This window comes from Squalius cephalus, assembly GCF_949319135.1.
Source record: "Squalius cephalus genome assembly, chromosome: 25".
NCBI lineage: Eukaryota > Metazoa > Chordata > Actinopteri > Cypriniformes > Leuciscidae > Squalius > Squalius cephalus.
In genome coordinates this window covers 30,529,436-30,541,935 of record NC_137146.1, presented here as the reverse complement: position 1 = coordinate 30,541,935, position 12,500 = coordinate 30,529,436, and the positions used below count along the sequence as shown (strand labels likewise).

The window sequence follows — 12,500 nt, the reverse complement described above, 5'->3', positions numbered from 1 at the left end:
ACGTATCAGATTTCCATATCACGATAATTGCTGAAGCTTCATCACAATATTGAATTAAGGTTATCCTAACAGGTTTAATAACTTTCTGCTCTTCCATCAGCCATTCTTTGATGAATAGAAAGTTCAAAACAACAGCATTTATTTGAAATAGAATCTTTTACAAAATTATAAATACAAAGTTCTGTCATGAAACTCTAGATAGCACGGGCTGATTCTCTATAGGGCACAACTGATCAGCATCAGCAGCTAAATCAACAGCAGTACCTATAATCAACAGCAGCAGTAATAATAGCAGCAGCAACAACAGCAGCAATAATAGTAGCAGCAATAATAGTAGCAGCAATAACAGTAGCAGCAATAACAGTAGCAGCAATAATAGCAGCAGCAATAACAGCAGTAGCAGTAACAGTAGCAGCAATAACAGCAGCAGCAATAATAGCAGCAGCAATAACAGCAGTAGCAATAACAGTAGCAGCAATAATAGCAGCAGCAATAACAGCAGTAGCAATAACAGTAGCAGCAATAACAGCAGCAGCAATAACAGCAGCAGCAGCAATAACAGCAGCAGCAATACCTTCACTCTAGGGGTCAAACAACTAAAAATCAAGTCAGGAATCTCGGTGTGTCACTAGAGTCAGACCTTAGTTTCAGTAGTCATGTCAAAGCAATAACTAAATCAGCATACTATCATCTGAAAAATATTGCAAGAATTAGATGCTTTGTTTCCAGACAAGACTTAGAGAAACTTGTTCATGCTTTCATCACCAGCAGGGTGGATTATTGTAATGGACTCCTCACTGGCCTTCCCAAAAAGACCATAAGACAGTTGCAGCTCATACAGAACGCTGCCGCCAGGATTCTGAGCAGAACCAGAAAATATGAACATATCACACCAGTCCTCAGGTCTTTACACTGGCTCCCAGTTAAATTTAGGATTGATTTTAAAGTATTATTACTGGTATATAAATCATTTAATGGCCTAGGACCTCAATACATTGCAGATATGCTCACAGAATATAAACCCAACAGATCACTCAGATCATTAGGATCATATCAGCTAGAAATACCAAGGGTTCACTCTAAGCATGGCGAGTCCGCTTTTAGCTATTATGCCAGCCGCAGCTGGAACCAGCTTCCAGAGGAGATCAGACGTGCTCCTACTGTAGTCACTTTCAAATCCAGACTCAAAACACATCTGTTTAGCTATGCATTTACTGAATGAGCACTGTGCCACTGTTCGTCCGAATGTTTGTACTGTATTTTATTCTATTTTTCTAAACTGTTTTAATTATTCTTATTTCTTTTATTATTTTAATTTCTTCTATGTAAAGCACTTTGAATTGCCATTGTGTATGAAATGTGCTATATAAATAAACTTGCCTTGCCTTGCCTTGCCTTGCCAATAACAGCAGCAGCAATAACAGCAGTAGCAATAATAGCAGCAGCAATAACAGCAGTAGCAGTAACAGCAGCAGCAATAACAGCAGCAGCAATAATAGCAGCAGCAATAACAGCAGTAGCAATAACAGTAGCAGCAATAATAGCAGCAGCAATAACAGCAGTAGCAATAACAGTAGCAGCAATAACAGCAGCAGCAATAACAGCAGCAGCAGCAATAACAGCAGCAGCAATAACAGCAGCAGCAATAACAGCAGTAGCAATAACAGTAGCAGCAATAACAGCAGCAACAATAACAGCAGCAGCAATAACAGTAGCAGCAATAACAGTAGCAGCAATAACAGCAGCAGTAATAACAGCAGCAGCAGCAGCAATAACAGCAGCAGCAATAACAGCAGCAGCAATAACAGCAGTAGCAATAACAGTAGCAGCAATAACAGCAGCAACAATAACAGCAGCAGCAATAACAGCAGCAGCAATAACAGCAGTAGCAATAACAGCAGCAGCAATAACAGCAGCAGCAATAACAGCAGTAGCAATAACAGCAGCAGCAATAACAGCAGTAGCAATAACAGCAGCAGCAATAACAGCAGCAGCAATAACAGCAGTAGCAATAACAGTAGCAGCAATAACAGCAGCAGCAATAACAGCAGTAGCAATAACAGCAGCAGCAATTACAGCAGCAGCAATAACAGCAGCAGTAATAACAGCAGCAGCAGCAGCAGCACTAACAGCAGTAGCAATAACAGCAGTAGCAATAACAGTAGCAGCAATAAAAGCAGCAGCAATAACAGCAGCAGCAGTAATAACAGCAGCATCAGCAAAATCAACAGCAGTACCTATAATCAACAGCAGCAGCAATAACAGCAGTAGCAATAACAGTAGGAGCAATAACAGCAGCAGCAATAACAGCAGCAGTAATAACATCAGCAGCAATAACAGCAGCAGCAATAAAAGCAGCAGCAATAACAGCAGCAGCAGTAATAACAGCAGCATCAGAAAAATCAACAGCAGTACCTATAATCAACAGTAGCAGCAATAACAGCAACAGCAATAAAATCAGCAGCAATACAAGCAGCAGCAATAACAGCTGCAGCAGCAATAACAGCAGCATCATCAAAATCAACAGCAGTACATATAATCAACAGCAGCAGCAATAACAGCAGCAGCAATAACAACAGCAGCAATAACAGCAGCAGTAATAGCAGCAGCAGCAGCAGCTAAATCAGTACCTATAATTAACAGCAGCAGTAATAATAGCAGCAGCAGCAATAACAGTAGCAGCAATAACAGCAGCAGCAATAACAGCAGTAGCAATAACAGTATCAGCAATAACAGCAGCAGCAATAACAGCAGCAGTAATAACAGCAGCAATAACAGTATCAGCAATAACAGTAGCAGCAATAACAGCAGTAGTAATAACAGCAGCAGTAATAACAGCAGCAGCAATAAAAGCAGCAGCAATAACAGCAGCAGCAGTAATAACAGCAGCAGCAGCAGTAATAACAGCAGCAATAACAGTATCAGCAATAACAGTAGCAGCAATAACAGCAGTAGCAATAACAGCAGCAGTAATAACAGCAGCAGCAATAAAAGCAGCAGCAATAACAGCAGCAGTAATAACAGCAGCAGCAGCAGCAGCAATAACAGCAGTAGCAATAACAGCAGCAGTAATAGCAGCAACAGCAGCAGCAGCAATAACAGCAGCAGCAATAACAGCAGCTTTAATAGCAGCAGCAATAACAGCAGCAGTAATGACAGCAGCAGCAATAACAGCAGCAGCAACAACAGCAGTAGCAATAACAGCAGCAGCAGCAGCAGCAATAACAGCAGCAGTAATAGCAGCAGCAATAACAGCAGCAGCAATAAAAGCAGCAGCAATAACAGCAGCAGTAATAACAGCAGCAGCAGCAGCAATAACAGCAGTAGCAATAACAGCAGCAGCAGCAGCAGCAGCAGCAATAACAGCAGTAGCAATAACAGCAGCAGTAATAGCAGCAACAGCAGCAGCAGCAATAACAGCAGCAGCAATAACAGCAGCTTTAATAGCAGCAGCAATAACAGCAGCAGTAATGACAGCAGCAGCAATAACAGCAGCAGCAATAACAGCAGTAGCAATAACAGCAGCAGCAGCAGCAGCAATAACAGCAGCAGTAATAGCAGCAGCAATAACAGCAGCAGCAATAAAAGCAGCAGCAATAACAGCAGCAGTAATAACAGCAGCAGCAGCAGCAATAACAGCAGTAGCAATAACAGCAGCAGCAGCAATAACAGCAGCAGTAATAGCAGCAACAGCAGCAGCAGCAATAACAGCAGCAGCAATAACAGCAGCTTTAATAGCAGCAGCAATAACAGCAGCAGTAATGACAGCAGCAGCAATAACAGCAGCAGCAATAACAGCAGTAGCAATAACAGCAGCAGCAGCAGCAGCAATAACAGCAGCAGTAATAGCAGCAGCAATAACAGCAGCAGCAATAACAACAGCAACTGCAATAATAGCAGCAGCAACAATAACAACAGCAGCAATAACAGCAGCAGTAATAACAGCAGCAATAACAGCAGTAGCAATAACAGCAGCAGCAATAACAGCAGCAGTAATAACAGCAGTAGCAATAACAGCAGTAGCAATAACAGCAGCAGTAATAACAGCAGCAGCAATAACAGCAGCAGTAATAGCAGCAGCAATAACAGCAGCAGCAATAACAACAGCAACTGCAATAATAGCAGCAGCAGCAGCAGCAGCAATAACAGTAGCAGCAATAACAGCAGCAGCAATAACAGCAGCAGCAATAACAGCAGCAGTAATAACAGTAGCAGCAATAACAGCAGCAGTAATAACAGCAGCAATAACAGCAGTAGCAATAACAGCAGCAGTAATAACAGTAGCAGCAATAACAGCAGCAGTAATAACAGCAGCAGCAGCAGCAGCAGCAATAACAGTAGCAGCAATAACAGCAACTGCAATAACAGGAGCAGCAGCAATAACAGGAGCAGTAACAACAGCAGCAATAACAGCAGCAGCAATAACAGCAGCAACAATAACAACAGCAGCAATAACAGCAGCAACAATAACAACAGCAGCAATAACAGCAGCAGTAACAGCAGCAGCAATAACAGCAGCAGTAATAACAGCAGCAATAGCAGCAACAATAACAGCAGCAATAACAGCAGTAGCAATAACAGCAGCAGTAAGAAACAGCAGTAGCAATAACAGCAGCAGTAATTACAGCAGCAGCAATAACAGAAGCAGCAGTAATAACAGCAGCAGCAATAACAGCAGCAATAACAGCAGCAGTAATAGCAGCAGCAATAACAGCAGCAGCTATAACAGCAGCAGCAATAACAGCAACTGCAATAACAGCAGCAGCAATAACAGCAGCAGCAATAACAACAGCAACTGCAATAACAGTAGCAGCAGCAGCAGCAATAACAACAGCAGCAGCAATAACAGCAGCAATAACAGCAACAGCAATAACAGCAGCAGTAATAACAGTAGCAGCAATAACAGCAGCAGTAATAACAGCAGCAATAACAGCAGTAGCAATAACAGCAGCAGTAATAACAGTAGCAGCAATAACAGCAGCAGTAATAACAGCAGCAGCAGCAATAACAGTAGCAGCAATAACAGCAACTGCAATAACAGGAGCAGCAGCAATAACAGCAGCAGTAACAACAGCAGCAATAACAGCAACAACAATAACAACAGCAGCAATAACAGCAGCAACAATAACAACAGCAGCAGCAATAACAGCAGCAGCAATAACAGCAGCAATAACAGCAGCAGCAATAACAGCAGCAGTAATAGCAGCAACAGCAGCAGCAGCAATAACAGCAGCAATAACAGCAGCAGTAATGACAGCAGCAGCAATAACAGCAGCAGCAATAACAGCAGCAACTGCAATAACAGCAGCAAATGCAATAACAGTAGCAGCACCAATAACAGCAGCAGTAATAACAGCAGCAATATCAGCAGCAACAGCAGCAACAATAACAACAGCAGCAATAACAGCAGCAGTAATAACAGCAGCAATAACAGCAGTAGCAATAACAGCAGCAGCAATAACAGCAGCAGTAATAACAGCAGCAATAACAGCAGTAGCAATAACAGCAGCAGTAATAGCAGCAGCAATAACAGCAGCAGCAATAACAGCAGCAATAACAGCAGCAGCAATAACAGCAGCAGCAATAACAACAGCAACTGCAATAATAGCAGCAGCAGCAGCAATAACAGCAGCAGCAATAACAGCAGCAGCAATAACAACAACAGCAACTGCAATAACAGTAGCAGCAGCAGCAATAACAGCAGCAATAACAGCAACAGCAATAACAGCAGCAGTAATAACAGTAGCAGCAATAACAGCAGCAGTAATAACAGCAGCAATAACAGCAGTAGCAATAACAGCAGCAATATCAGCAGCAACAGCAGCAACAATAACAACAGCAGCAATAACAGCAGCAGTAATAACAGCAGCAATAACAGCAGTAGCAATAACAGCAGCAGCAATAACAGCAGCAGTAATAACAGCAGCAGCAACAGCAGCAACAGCAGCAACAATAACAACAGCAGCAATAACAGCAGCAACAATAATAACAGCAGCAGTAACAGCAGCAGCAATAACAGCAGCAGTAATAACAGCAGCAATAGCAGCAGCAATAACAGCAGCAATAACAGCAGTAGCAATAACAGCAGCAGTAAGAAACAGCAGTAGCAATAACAGCAGCAGTAATAACAGCAGCAGCAATAACAGAAGCAGCAGTAATAACAGCAGCAGCAATAACAGCAGCAGTAATAGCAGCAGCAATAACAGCAGCAGCAAAAACAACAGCAACTGCAATAACAGTAGCAGCAGCAGCAGCAGCAATAACAGCAGCAGCAATAACAGCAGCAGCAATAACAACAGCAACTGCAATAACAATAGCAGCAGCAGCAATAACAGCAGCAGCAATAACAGCAGCAGCAATAACAGCAACAGCAATAACAGCAGCAGTAATAACAGTAGCAGCAATAACAGCAGCAGCAATAACAGCAGCAATAACAGCAGTAGCAATAACAGCAGCAGTAATAACAGTAGCAGCAATAACAGCAGCAGTAATAACAGCAGCAGCAATAACAGTAGCAGCAATAACAGCAACTGCAATAACAGGAGCAGCAGCAGTAACAACAGCAGCAATAACAGCAGCAACAATAACAACAGCAGCAATAACAGCAGCAACAATAACAACAGCAGCAATAACAGCAGCAATAACAGCAGCAGCAATAACAGCAGCAGTAATAACAGCAGCAATAACAGGAGCAGCAGCAATAACAGCAGCAATAACAGCAGTAGCAATAACAGCAGCAGTAAGAAACAGCAGTAGCAATAACAGCAGCAGTAATAACAGCAGCAGCAATAACAGAAGCAGCAGTAATAACAGCAGCAGCAATAACAGCAGCAGCAATAACAGCAGCAGTAATAACAGCAGCAATAACAGCAGTAGCAATAACAGCAGCAGTAATAACAGCAGTAGCAATAACAGCAGCAGTAATAACAGCAGCAGCAATAACAGAAGCAGCAGTAATAACAGCAGCAGCAATAACAGCAGCAATAACAGCAGCAGCAATAACAGCAGCAGTAATAACAGCAGCAATAACAGCAGTAGCAATAACAGCAGCAGTAATAACAGCAGTAGCAATAACAGCAGCAGTAATAACAGCAGCAGCAATAACAGAAGCAGCAGTAATAACTGCAGCAGTAATAACAGCAGCAATAACAGCAGTAGCAATAACAGCAGCAGTAATAACAGCAGTAGCAATAACAGCAGCAGTAATAACAGCAGCAGCAATAACAGCAGCAGCAGCAATAACAGCAGCAGCAATAACAGTAGCAGTAATAACAGCAGCAATAACAGCAGCAGCGTAGCAGATCTATTCTGCCAAGACTGAATACATTAACATTGCATATCTATTACCATGCCAAATACCCCGAGAGTTGTCATGACAAAAATGTCTTTACTGTCACTTTTTAGCAATTTAATGCTTCCTTACTGAATGAAAGTATTATTATTATTTAAAAACCTTACTGTCCCCAAACTTTTGAACAGTATTGTACATGAGCTTAAAGCAAATACACACATTAATGTCACTACTGTATAGCAGCCTCGTGATACAGGACTAGTCCAACTATTTGGGATCAGGAAATGTTCCTGAGAGCGTTTTGAGATATTTGAAGCCATTCATGTCTTGAGTTATGCTCGTGTGTGTGTGTGTGTTCAGGCCTCAGAAGGCGGTGTGGCACGGCTCTTCAGAGAGAGGAAAGCGACTGGACGCTCTGAACTGTGAGTCCTGGAGAGCTGGAGACATGGCCATCACGGGTCAGGCCTCGTTCCTCTACAGCGGATTACTGAACCAGCAGACCCGAAGCTGCTCCAACCTGTTCATCGTCCTGTGCATCGAGACCAGCCACGAGCACAGAACCCTCCGAGAGCTCCAGACCAGCCACCAGTACAGAAGAGGCCATTACAGATACTGAGATACTGAAGCCTTTCACAGCAGAAACTGTGTTAGTGTGGACAGAGACGACATGAACTCCAGCCACACATGAACGTTCAGTCCAACCCAAGCCGTCGTTCTAGAATGTAACGTGTTTATTGGCCAAATCCCAGCGTTGGACCGGGGACATCGGCCCTCTCCATGACATTTTCATGCACTGTACTTTTCAAATCGTATTTTTGGTGTTGATTTTCAAAAAAAAAAAAAACTTTTTTATCATGTCATTTATTTGTTTTTTTATTCTGTTTGTATTTAATTTAATTTCAGTGTTTTATTTATACAGTGACCGCACATGATTAAAAAATGTCATTGATAAATATGTAATTTAACTGTTGAAATTAATTATCATTAATTTTTTTATTGTCATGAAACAGTTTTTAGACCTTGCATCTGTTTTAACAAGTTCAGATCACAATCAAATCACCTTTTTTATAGATTTTTTAAAAAGCAAATCAAGTGTTTATTGTCTGTTGAATAAAACATTTTTTTTCCAAATTCTATCTTTGTGTGTTATTATTATTTATTTTGATATGATGACCTGTGCTGAACTCAGATGTGAAAGTTGTCTATTTATGAACAAATGTTCTGGATACGTCATTGGTGGGAAAGCTTGAAGCACTCACAGAAACAGTGTTTATTGGGAAAGTTTGCACCTCCTGAACACGAACACAGACGTCCAGAGGAGCTGGCACAAGTTGGGCTTGTTTTTCAGGGTTTGCACTGACACACACACCAACACACACTTACCAACAGTATGACTGTTTTTCCCCTCACAGTGGAATGTTGTGGGAAAAATCATAAACAGTCACTTTAAGAGGTCACAGCTTTAAAGGGGTCAGGAATTTTGTTTTCTTAAAATTGTATAATGTGATCAAGATTTTTTAAAAACATCCTAATTTAGAAGCAATAAGCTATTTTCTACCCAGTTTTCGGCCCTCTCTTTGAAACACTGTTTTGATGGGCATGTCTCATTCAGGAATTGGAAGTAAACACTCACTGTTGTGATTGGGTAACAGTTTTGCATATAAAAATGGACATGGAGTTACCACAGTTATAGTTTACAAATTATAACTTACTGTGTTTTGTGTAAACAACTACCCTAGAACTACGTCCAGAGTTCTCCCGAGAGCACAAGTTGAATTTGCTCAGTGAGTTTACTCTGGCGTCGAGTAATGATGCTCATTAAATATGCCCTTGTATCCGAGCTGCACCAATCACATTGGGTTATCTGATATAGGCGGGCCAGAGGCGAGATGACGACAGCGCTGTGACTTCGAAGTCATTAGTAAACATTGCAAGATGGCTCTGGATGAACACCAGTTGTTTGAAACGGCTTTGGCCGCTACAATGAGCGAGTTAGACTTGGCTTTTTATCTAAAAGAGGAACAGAAGATGGCGCTCGAATCGTTCCTTTGACAACACTTTGGAGAATCCCTTCAGCATCAGTGCTCCTGAAGTCACATGTGCAATCTTGATTGGTGCAACATCATCCCGTGACGTGTGCCGGCTGAATGCGGAAGCTATAAAGGAGCCGGCATCACAGCTGTTGTCAGCCAGCAACCCGGGGGCTTCACTCATGGGGATCACAGATGGAGCTAGGGGAGGGGTATGAGACGGCTTTGGCCCTTTCTCAGCCCTCATCCGCTAGCTCCTGTACTCACTGCTAGCTCTAGAGGGTTTGATGCTGGGCTTATCTTCTTCTGAGGAAGTTGATGTGCTCAGTGTCGAAGTTGGTGATTTGGGTGATTCGCCAGCCCAATCACCACAGTATGAGGAGTTACTGGAGGTGATAACTTGTGCCGCGGCCAGGTTGAACATTGAATGGCCGGACGAGAAGCAGGAAGTGCAGTCAAAAAGCAAGCTAGATGAGAGTTTCCTGCAGTCTGCACCACAACCTCCCGTTGGCTTACCATTTTTCCAGGGTCTCCATACAGAGGTGTTGAGATCCTGGAATAAACCATATTCAACCAGGCTTTCTAGTCCCACAGCACATCATTATGCATCATTAGTGGGGCAGAAACAAAGCGGTTATGGTCCTATGCGCAAGATAAAGGAGACATTGTCAGCTTGTTTGTCACCAGACGCTGCATTCTAATTAAAAGCCCCGGCATTGCCCTCCAAACCATGCCGCATAACATCTTCTTTGGTCGGCAAAGCGTACATGGCAGCAGGTCAGGCAGGTGCTTCCCTCCACACCATGGCTATTTTACAAGCCTACCAAGCCGACCTGCTGGGAGATTTAGATGGGGGGAAGATTGACACCGAAGATATTAAAGAGCTGAAAAGAGCCACTGATTTGTATCTCCGCACTACCAAGGGGACGGCCTCCTCAAAAACGGATTTGAGGACCGTTATTCTGACAAAACGGGCTTCGGGAACGAGGTCCTGGTGGTCAGATCTGGTCTCTGAGTGCGCCCCTCCTGGGGTAGAGCAGATTACACCCACTCCTTCGCGGAGCTCTCAAGAAATCGATTTGATTACCCCGCCGCCCACAGCGCTTCGGGGCCCAACGAGTTCCGATGAACACAATCCTTAACTTCCGCTCATCAAGCTAGCGGTCGTGGGGAGGCCGTTCTCCATAGAGAGGCCTGTAGAAAAATTAATTTGATTAGTTCCTGCCAGGAATTCGCTTCAGGACACCGAAGCTGCTCTTCAAAATTCACTGAACACCAGCCTTGAGAGGTTGGTTTCGCTAGTAAATTTTCTGCAAGCCTGGGAAGTGCTACCCAATATATCTCAGTGGGTGGTGCGCACCATTCACAAAGGGTACAGACTTCAGTTCGGGTCCCGCTCACCGAATTTCAAAGGAATTCTCGAAACAGTGGTGGGCTCTGAACGGGTGCAAGTCATGGAGCAGGAAGTTCAGTCTCTTCTGGTGAAGGAGGCCATAGATCTCACAGAGAGAAACATCGGGTTCTACAGCCGGTACTTTATAGTTCTAAAAAAGGAAGGAGGGTTTATGTCCCATTATAGATCTTCGACAGCTGAACCAGTCTCTAAGGAGATTCAAGTTCAAGATGCTGACGATCCCTCTTATCGTGAGCCAAATCAAGTTCGAGGACTGATCTAAAGATCTAAAGGAATGTGTATTTCCATATTTCCATCCTACCAGAACACAGGAAGTTCCTGCAGTTCGCTTTTGGGGGCAAAGCGTACCAATATTATGTTCTTCCGTTTGACCTAGCATTATCCCCACGCACCTTCACGAAATGTATGGACGCAGCCCTGGCACCACTCAGACTCCAAGGCATAAGAGTTTTCAACCACATAGATGACTGGATAATACTAGCACAGTCTCAGGAGATGGCAGAATCGAGATGTCCTGCTCGACCACATGAAGCGCTTGGGGCTGAGGCTCAACGTGAAGAGGAGCATGCTCACTCCTGTTCAATGGACGACATATTTAGGAGTAGTGTGTGACTCGGTCACGATGCGGGCACAGTTGTCTCCTGCACGTATCGAGTCGATTCTGGCCATGGTGTCCAGAATAAAGGTAGGCCAACACATCACTGTGAAACAGGTCCACAGACTGTTAGGGCTCCTGGCGGCAGCGTCCAACATGATAACTTTTGGCCTGCTGCACATGAGACTACTACAGTGGTGGCTCAGAACCAAGGGGTTCTCTCCGAGGGGCAGCTTTTTGCATGATCATGGTTATGCACAGGTGCCTTCGTTCTTTGGTCATGTGGAAGAAAGCTTGGTTCTTAGCCCAAGGCCCTGTGTTAGGAACACCATGTCAGTGCAAGATATTGTCGACAGATGCTTCCTGCACAGGACAGGGGGGCAGTGATGGATGGCCGCTCAACCCAGGGTCTGTGGAAAAAACATGGGATTAAATAAGTTGTCTTCTTCCCACTCCCTTTCAGGCAGAATTCGATCATCATATTTGAATACTGTATATTCTGGTTTTTTGCACTATATGATTTAACTATATTTTGTCTACCTTGTACTTTTTTGTGCCATTGCCTGAAATAAACGAATAAAGACAGAAAGAATACGTCGATGGTCTCGTATAATAACCATCAGGGAGGTCTGAGATTGCGCCCTCTGTGCAGACTGGTGCATCAGATCCTCCTATGGGCTCAAGGGAGGATTCTCTTGCTGAGAGAAATTTCTATCACGGGACATCTAAATATAGGAGCAGACATCCCGTCGAGGCAGGGGCTGAGGCCTGGGCAATAGAGACTGCACCCCGCGACCTGGAGGAAGTTCGGGCAGGCGGACGTGGACCTGTTTCCGTCACAAAAGAACTCACATTGTCCCCTCTTGTTTTTCCTCACTCATCCAGCTCCTCTAGGACTGGATACCATGGTACAGCCTTGGCCGAGGATTCAGCTGTACGCATTTCCCCAGATCGCTCTGCTCCCGGGAGTTCTAGAGAAAATTCGCTAGGGCGGGGACCAAATCTTATTGGTGGAACCATGCTGGCCTGTCCGAGTTTGGTTTTCAGATCTGATAACTCTCCTGGACGGCCCCCCCGTGGGAGATTCCCGTCAGGAGGGACCTCCTGACACAGGCCGGGGGATATTACACCCCTGGCTGGAGTTGTGGAAATTATGGGTCTGACCCCTGA

General features: G+C 43.9%; 1 protein-coding gene across 4 annotated transcripts in view; it reads left to right on the top strand.

The window, feature by feature from the left end:
* The window catches only part of col15a1a (collagen, type XV, alpha 1a), a 79,228-nt gene extending 70,806 nt beyond the window's left edge, over positions 1–8,422 (top strand). For all 4 annotated transcript variants that reach the window (XM_079863890.1, XM_079863889.1, XM_079863888.1 and 1 more), the window contains exon 40: positions 7,652–8,422. In XM_079863890.1, coding sequence (XP_079720016.1) covers positions 7,652–7,907 — 256 coding nt within the window. In that variant the 3' untranslated portion in view covers positions 7,908–8,422. The remainder of the gene's footprint in view (positions 1–7,651) is intronic.
* Positions 8,423–12,500: the final 4,078 nt, after the last annotated feature.